Source organism: Dryas octopetala, chromosome 1 (genome assembly GCF_963921425.1).
Source record: "Dryas octopetala chromosome 1, drDryOcto1.1, whole genome shotgun sequence".
NCBI lineage: Eukaryota > Viridiplantae > Streptophyta > Magnoliopsida > Rosales > Rosaceae > Dryas > Dryas octopetala.
Genome location: NC_141366.1, coordinates 25,718,747 through 25,727,821, shown reverse-complemented (window position 1 = coordinate 25,727,821; position 9,075 = coordinate 25,718,747). Strand labels below are relative to the sequence as shown.

Genomic DNA, 9,075 nt, shown 5'->3' with positions numbered 1-9,075 from the left:
TTCCTCCATGGACTTGATTTTGGCATAGGTTGATGCTAGTGGATTATGCGTTCATGCATCATAATTATTCTCATTGAGTATTTGTGAAACTAATGAGAATTCAGTGTTTGGACACCTAGTCTTAGAACGAGGGGTTGCGTGAGCGACCTTGGGTTTCGATCCCCTAAACCACAGTGGAAAACCCAGTGAGCAGTCGGCCCCCTGGTCAGCTCCCCAGGTTCGGTCAGAACGTACTGGGATAGTACGGACCGCGTGGATACATTTGATTTGGTAGTATACTGGGTTTGCGACCGTGGAGGTACCACGGGTCGTGAGGGCCGTTCTTATCACTAATTTGCGGCAGGAGGGTAGGCCGGGTAGTGATGGTACTGCGGTACAGGCTATGGTGGTCCACTGTTATTTAGCAGGTAATGATATGTGCTTCTGCGGATTGGCAAAGGTACGCGTGCATAAGATATTTGTTGCATGCATCTCTGACATTTTTGCCATGTAAGTACAAAGTGACATGTCTTACATGATGAACATGATATAGCTTGTCATCTGGTAATTTATTACGCTTTTGTATGAATTGTGATTTATGGTGTGGAGCCCTGTTTGGGGTATAGTTGTCCTTAAACGACTTGCTTGTTAAGTAAGATAAAACTTGAGATTGTGTGGACACATTTTTGAGTCGGGTGAGCCGAGCAAAGGATCCGGTGGTTTGGTGATGCTCACCCCTACATAGATTTTTGCAGGTTTGACGTTATGGTGATACTAGTGGAGATATCTGACGACGAGACACCGCCTACTTCGACGACAATTGGGTATTCGAGTTCTAGCAGTTCCCTCATGAGCGAGTGAGTACCGGACCAGTGTCATAGACTCTTGCACTTACCCTTCATTTGTCTTTGGCTCATTAGTGTTACAAATGTTTGACTTACTCGGGGTTTATCTATTGCAAGACTATTCTCGGGGGTGTGTCGGGTTAACCCCGGATTACTTGACTTGTAATTTGGCTCTCTGACCTAGGTCGACCAAGTTACTTAGATCCCGAATCTTACCTAAATTAATTGATAATAATTAACTCGGGCCTAATATTAATAAATGAATTAGAAACACACCTTCCGACGAGCTCCCTATTTAGTGGACGCTCCGCTAGTTAACTCTGCCTACCTATTTTGTACATGGGTAGAACGGTAAACTCAAGGCTTGTGCTTCTCAGTTAATGTGAGTTTGAGCCGTCGGGGGTGACGGTCAAATTCATGTTAATTGAGGGGTACGCCGGCTGCCACGAGCTCAATTTCCCCAGGCCCGGGATTGGGGCGTGACAGTACTTCTGGTGGATGAAGTGAAACACTAAGAGAAAACTCTTTGGAAAATCCTAAGGGAGAGAGAGTGATAGCAGATTTGAAAACAAAATTCATGTTGTGCGTGTAGTTGCATTTTGGCCACGGCCCCATCTTTGATAACTTATATCTTCCATCATAATTCATGGTTAATTTATGAACAACCTCCATCTGAACTTGAGGCTCTTATTACAAGCTTTAAAATGATTATAATACTTTGTATTGAAACTGAGTTTTTAATGTTTAAGATTTGTTTTGGAGGCTGCTAATGTGAGAGGAGACCCAATCTATTAATTAAATTTGCATAATAAAAAAATATTAAATTGTTGACAAAATAAAACAAAGGGATCATATTAAAAAAATTGAAACCTAGGGACCAAATAAGAACTAAAATGAAAATGAGAAACTACGTAACGATTGGGAATGTTAAATGATCTTTACAGATTTGTGATTTTAAGGCTGAACACCTTCCAAGGCCCATGGTAGTAACCCATCCATTCATGACATCAAGGAAAGCCCTATTACTAATCGTAACCCACTTGACCTTAGCAGCCCAATATCCTAACATTCGGGTAACCTAATTACTAAATGTAGCCCAATATTCCCAATATTCCCAATATACCTTAGCGGCCCAGTATTTAAAAAGTTCCATTCTACTCTATGCCACCAGTAACATCAGTAGCTCAGCCCAACATAACTAGGATGAGACCTTTTTCCTTTTTCTTTTGGCAGTCATGTAATGATGCACATTGCACAAGAAATAAAGCTACACTAACAATTGAATAGAAAACAATTTACACCACAATTTTCTAGTTTACACCAAACACTAGTTTTAAACGTATGCCTGCAAATTATTTCCTATGAAATAAACATAATATTTCTACTTCCACATTACTGAAGCACTTCACAGTACAAAAGTTTGATATATGAAAATGATTCACCATCACACTAGTTTAGAAAACGATTAGCAATCCTCTATACCTATCACCAAAAATTTCATATCAAAAGCTTGGAATCTACAAGAAAATGACATCTATAAATCTAGGGACTGAATACATTAGGACACCCTGATGCCTGTAAGCTCTACTTGGGCCACTGCTGCATTAACGGCATCGAGAACATCCATCTTTCCCCTAATCACAGCTTCATCAATTGGTGTCTTCTCATAGCTGATCATAATCCAGTGCCAATAATTATTTGTAAAAGAAAAGGTGGACAAATCTTCTTTGTTTAGTTAATAGGTTAGAATGCATACCTGTTTAATACACTTACATTCGCTCCTCCGAAGATCAGTTTCTTAACCACCTGCAAAGGCAACAGTATTATACAAAGAACCAAAATGAGCAAATATTGCTGCGCCCAGCAAACAAAATAATTACCTCAACATGTCCATTCAGGCAAGCCCAATGTAGAGGTGTATTCATCTCCTCATTTGAAACATTGATATCCTTACACAATACCCGAACAAAGTTATGATAATTTAACAGAATAAAATGTCACAAGTAGAGCGTCGAGAGCATTTAACCCTTTGCAAAATTTCACAAGAATGGAAATAGTATAAATAAACTTTAAGCTTCAAGATAAAAAAACAAAACAGAACAATCATAGCCTTAACCGACTAGCCTTCTTGTTGACTGATAAACATTAAAGTAAATGTTTTCATCACTTAAAGTAATTTCTTATATGTGGAAGAAAACATTTTCATAGTTCAACTTCATTAATCTTATAATCAATAAGTTAGTCATCCACCTAACAATTTACTATAATAACACAATTCACTTTACCAACACAGATAATGGTCACCACAACAACACAGTGATAATAAGTATTAAAACAAACTACAACCATAAAAATGACTTTTGGCCAGAAGTAGATAGATTTAACAATTCCTCAATACTTTGCATCCTCACTGATTTGATACCAAATAAAAAACAATAATAAGCAGCAAGCAATAAAAAAAATGACTCAAACATATATGAAATATATTAAATATGTGCTCGAGTAACATTCTGCATGGGGAAGCCATTTATTAAATTTACATTTTTAAAAATGACCTCTTACTGACAAATCCTCATATTCAACCGGTCAACTTTAATAAGAATGAAATGCATACCATCAATTGTTGTCATTTTTTTTCAAAAGACCATCAATTGTTGTCATGGTTAAGTTGACTTTTTTTTGGAGCTAATTATAATAATATAATGAAGTAATCAAACAACATCCTAAAATGGCAGCCAAAGATCATCTTGATGATATATTACTGAATCAATTACATGTCATTCATGTAACAAACGAACCAAATAAATAATTAATCCTTTGATATACCAATAATACCACTTCAATCAATCAAAGAGTATCAACTAAGAACATAATGTAAGACGGCCACCTCACCACTCCTTTACTGATAAGATACTCCACAATGTCAAGATGTCCATTAGCAGAAGCCATATGTAGAGCTGCAATCAATTGTCAATGTAACTAGGTCAAACACAGTTACAGATAAGCTTGAAAACATTTTCAGCACAAATAATAGTTTCATAACACTAACAATAATAATTAAAATGGATAAAATCAATATCACCATCTAAGTCCTGAAATTCAACTTAGAAGAAACTCACATGTCTAAAGGTATGTGTTTGTGTGTGTATTCAATATTCATTTTGTTTCTATGTACGTATGTGACATACACAGTATGCATGTTTTAATTAAGAAATAAAGGCACCTTGACCCAAAACCAAGAGATGATTGGAAGAAAACTAAACCTCAGAAATAAGAATTTCTCACTTAAAGCATAAAAGTAGCAGCACGACATAAGGGCACAAATAAGAAATAACATCCATTCTGTGCCCATACAAAGCTCTGTAACTTATGAAAACTCATTATCAATTCCTACCAAGGAATAAAATTTCATTCTGGTTGGCTGTTTTAACCAGTATAGAAATCATGCACATCTCAGAAACAAGAATAGTATATGGAAACTTGGTGAAAAAAAAAAAGTAAATTTATATCAAATGATCAAATGCTCTTTCTTCCCTTCTGCCAATCCGGCCCACAAGAAATTTCTCATGAAATTCTCCAGCTGCTTTACAACTCCCCCAGGTATCTCTTATAAAGACAAGTAGTATAACAGTAAACTACTTAGTATGCTTGTATAAGTTTCAATCTGCCCCTCTAGAAAGGAGCGCCTTTTTCCATTCCATCAATCTTCTCTCTACTTTCTCCACCACCGGACACCAAAAGCCAGTTGATCTTGGGCTGCCACCAAGGGTTAGACCCGAATACTTCAAGGGCCACGAACCCACCTCACAACCAAAAGGCCAAGATGGAAATAGCAGTGGTGGTATTGGTTGTGGCTTCTTTCTTAAAATGTCATTGTCTTGGTATTTTGAAAATAACAGCTATTTAGATGGAATTGCTCTAAAATCCGATTTTTAAGCCCCTCCATGAATCCACAAATCCCATCTTCAGTTTCCCAAACAAAGTACTTTAGTAATATGAGACCTAAAAATCATCTAAGTCTAAATCCCAACTCAAACTCCCTCATCCAAACACATCCTGAAGGAAGTGACAGATTCCCCCTTTATGAGCTGTACTTCGATTTTGCAATCCATTCTTCATGAGGTGTTATTAAGAAAGAGAAAAAACTTTTATTTGATGTTTTCGACATACATGTTGAGTTCTCATTTCAGTCTTGAAGAGGAAGCAAAGAGAATAAATAAATATATAAATAAATAAAGATAAATAGAAAAGATCATCGCCTACACACACGCACAGAATGTACATCCTTTTGAATTAAAATACTTTAAGGAGGTCAAAATTATTTATAAATATTGAATTGATTAATGAAATAGTTATCAGCTTGATTGCACTATCCTAACTATTTTTTCAAGAAATGGAAAACCTAATTCCTCACTTCCAAGAAAATCTCAATTGAACCTATATCTTTGATCCCTATCCTTGCAAAATCACTCCTGCACCTCTCCAACCTCTCTAGTTTCCTTTGCACGTTTTGGTAGATCAAATATCAATGATTCAATATCATCAACCTCAGAACATATAAAAGTGATCTTACCTACTGAATTTCGAAGTTGATAACTACTTAAAGATCTTTCAGATTAAATAAGCACTCCTGGTTGTAGGTAAGCTCATTGGTTGTCCCACTATCTACCTTATGGAGGACAAATAGTATAATATTTCATAACAGACACTTATCATTAATATTTTTTGGCGGTCTGGACCTGTCATCAATATGTTTTTTGTCAAATATACAAGATTTAAAGAAGAAACAAAGGGTCATTATCCATTGCTAGTCTTGCAAAAGTAAGGCCTCAGGATGGGTGATTTGATACAGTCCAAAGTTTCAACATTTTCTCATGGAAATGATTATCACAGGCAAGCAACAAACAAATAAAAGAGCTACATGTCGAAAGAACTAGTTAATGGGGCAAAGAATCATCTCATGTAGCATCTATAATTGAATTAAATAGTGAACGTTAATTCCTTTACCAATAATAGAAAGTTTCACATTTTACTAACAGAGTAGAAAACTATGAGCCGCAGGAAAAATTATATACAGTATGCATCTACCACTTTTAGTACATGTCAATTGTGTTATAGAAAAAATATCAATACGATATAATATAATGAGGAGAAAATTTTATAAAGAAAAGGAAAAAACCGTAGTGATCATTAGTTTGGTCAGCAACAAAAAAATTCTAGTACGGGATGAAGCCTTATACTACTGATAGAAAATTATAACCTGTTCGGCCCTGAGAATCCTTAGAATCAAGAGAAACACCAGCAGATGCTAAGCTTATAATGTCATCGATGTCATCATATCTAGCAGCCTGCCAAACATTAAAAAAAAGTCATCTCTAACAACAATTTTCCATCATGAGAACTGAGAAGTATGATCTACAACATTCTAAGTCTACCAAAACATAATACATCATATGCTTTGAATTCGTACAATCAATACAAAAGGGTATATGTTTTAAAGGTGATTAACGTTTGAAAAAGGGAGTTGAGTACCTCCAGCAAGGCCTCCACATTCTCTAACGACATCGTTTCGAGTGAAGAATCTTGAACTGTATTCCCCTCTTCTCCCATTTTGCCACCGCCGACCTATGAAATAAAAAACAAAATGAATTTGTTCTAGGCATCGGTTCATGGCATGCAGTCCATCAAAAGTTTCTAATGAAAAATGACCATTTGCATACATAATTCCCAAATTTAGAAGAAACCCATTAATACATTTTAGCTCCAGTAGCAGACGGAGAGAAGAAAAAGTATTTAAACTGTAACAGATACAATCACTTCTATTAGCTTAAACCGAAAACCCAAAATTTAATTTCAAGGACCAAGAAAAGGATTATAGAAAAACATTTCGCACCATTCAAAAATAAATATAACTAAAACCCAAGACTATATGTTCTTACCGCGAGAGAGCAAGAGAGGGCGGTCGTTTGGTTTTGGAGGCTGAACCTCTGAACCTTTAAAGTTCTAAACCTCTAAACTTTTTTTTTTTTTTTTTAAGATGAAAAACCCTCCAAAGTCTAGGGGTCACCACATAGCCTAAAGGCCGAAGCCCGATGTGGCCCGAAATTATAGGATTTTGATTATGTTGTGAATTGAACATTAGACCTCATGGAACAAACTGTAACTCTCAACCAACTGAGCTGACTAGTTTATTTGTCTAATTGGTCAATCATAGCATATTTAATAGGTTTTTCGTTTGTATACTATAATAAATTATTAATATATTTATTAAGTTATTATATAATACTATAATCATATAATTTTAGTAAATAGTAATAGTGTAAACTGTGTAATACCATAAATAATAAAGGAAAAATATTAGCAAAAAGACTATAACTATACTCCTATTTTCAGTTGAAGATTCCGTTTTCACTTTGGTTCAATTAAGGACTATCAAGTGTTTCAATCAAGGATATTTTGTCAACTCCGTCAAAAATTCTGTTAAAATTGATCACGTGACCAGTTTACAGGGGCATTTTGTTAGTTTTTAAGATTTGTTATATTGGCTATTTTCCTTGTCAAAATCTTTGTATTTAATTTTATTTAATCACTCACAAGCTCTAAGCTAGATTAAGGACAAGTTCAGCTGTAATGAAGAAGTCAAGAATGAACAAGACTCAAGGTATACTGCACTTCATTCAATTCATGAAAATATCATTTTTGTGTCCATTTGACTAGTCATAAAGAACAATGTTTTTCACATACAGTGGTTGATACAGTGACAGACACTGCAGTGGGGCCATTTCGGGTTTTTCTTTTAAAGCCCATTTCATTGAAAGCCCACTCTCTGTTTTTTACTAAACATACATGTGCATTGCACATGACTTGGTTCCCCCACTGTATCAATCAGATCTGATTGCATCTTAGTCATTCACGCCACACACTTACACACACATCAGCACTATTCATCATCTTCTCCATTTCTGATTTTTGCAAATAAAGCAAAATTTGTTTTTACAGCTCCTCATTCCTATCCTTAGTAATACTAGGATACCCCTCTAGGACAAAAGGAATATGCCCCTTATTCGTCTCTTGTGGACAGCCATTGATTGGCTTCCACGTGGCTCGGGCAAACATGGAAATGGTGTGTGTGTGTACGTGTATAAGAGATATTCGGTTCAGACTTTTTGGTGTGTGTCTATGAGCATTTTCAGTGGGTATTTTCGTGTGTTTATGCCTGGGTATTTTTGGGGTGAGTGCTCATTTTTATCAAGTTAGAAAATGTTCATTTAATTTTTCAAAATCAAAATGATTTTCTGAACTTGTTTGTTTCATCTAAAATTCTGAATGGGCTTGAGTGTTTAAATCTTTTTATATATTTTTCAAACACATTCATTCTAGATTTTAGTTGAAGGATTCAGTATCAACCTTTTCATGCCTCTAGCTTGAGAAGGTTGATCTTCTTTTTAAGAATCCAACATTGGCATATCATGTTCATATATTGATGAATCTACTGGGTTTGGTGTGAATTAGTGTCATGGGTTGATGAGCTTGGAGTTGGAGCTGCCTTCTTCATGAATGACCGATTGCCTTGCTTATGGAAGCTGCACAAAGGGGTAAGAAAGCTGCCACTTAGTCTAGGACTTAGTGATTGAGCTTGTGTGCTGTATGCTCCCTTTGTATTGAACTTCTTCTTTAGTGGATTGCTTGGTCAGCTGGAAAGACCCCCAGTTTTTAATCGTTAGTGGTTTTCTGGGTGAACAATTGTGTGGCTTATTTGTGATTTGTTTCCTATGTGTTGCTGATTATTAATTCGAAAATAACTTCACAAGATCACACACTTCACTTTAGCATGTTAACTTAGACCATGAATGCTAAATGAAAGTTTGTTAAATCTGTCCACACACCACTTTAGTTGTTGATAGCACTGGGATGCCTACATTGATGGATCCTTTGAGTGCATAGGGTGTCACTTAATTCCTTGGTGTGTTCTGACTTGTGGTATTTACTGAAGTTGGTTTGATTTTACAAGTAAATCTGGAGTTTCAGATTTTAGTTACTGCATCGTCAGAGTTGTGTCTGTTTGACTAGTTCCTGAATGATCATATAAAATAAAAATTGGGGTCCGATCACTGAAAGTGAATTTAATCAAGTTAATTGAGTGAATAGATCACCTAAATTAAACTTTCACATTTATGTATTTTTTGTGCATTTAAAAAATAATTATAAAATATTAAAATAAAAAAAAGCTGAGAATTGAAACCCAGCCACA

The 9,075-nt window shown here is 35.6% G+C and overlaps 1 protein-coding gene across 4 annotated transcripts; it reads right to left on the bottom strand.

Annotated features, from left to right (window-relative positions):
* Positions 1 to 2,148: 2,148 nt before the first annotated feature.
* LOC147299430 (ankyrin repeat family protein) lies at positions 2,149 to 6,846 on the bottom strand. Of its 4 annotated transcripts, XM_086228267.1 has the most exons (8): positions 6,764 to 6,846; positions 6,357 to 6,449; positions 6,085 to 6,172; positions 3,717 to 3,781; positions 2,705 to 2,773; positions 2,581 to 2,630; positions 2,382 to 2,494; positions 2,150 to 2,306 (listed from the first exon to the last, which is right to left on the bottom strand). In XM_086228267.1, exons 2-7 carry the CDS (start codon positions 6,432 to 6,434, stop codon positions 2,383 to 2,385), a joined length of 462 nt encoding a protein of 153 aa, XP_086084393.1. In that variant the 5' UTR covers positions 6,435 to 6,449; positions 6,764 to 6,846; the 3' UTR covers positions 2,150 to 2,306; position 2,382. The 4 variants fall into 4 exon arrangements, with proteins under 4 accessions (XP_086084382.1, XP_086084387.1, XP_086084390.1 ...); XM_086228256.1 differs by having other exon boundaries at positions 2,149 to 2,494; XM_086228261.1 differs by lacking the exon at positions 6,764 to 6,846 and adding an exon at positions 6,545 to 6,653 and having other exon boundaries at positions 2,149 to 2,494.
* Between the last annotated feature and the right edge of the window lie 2,229 nt (positions 6,847 to 9,075).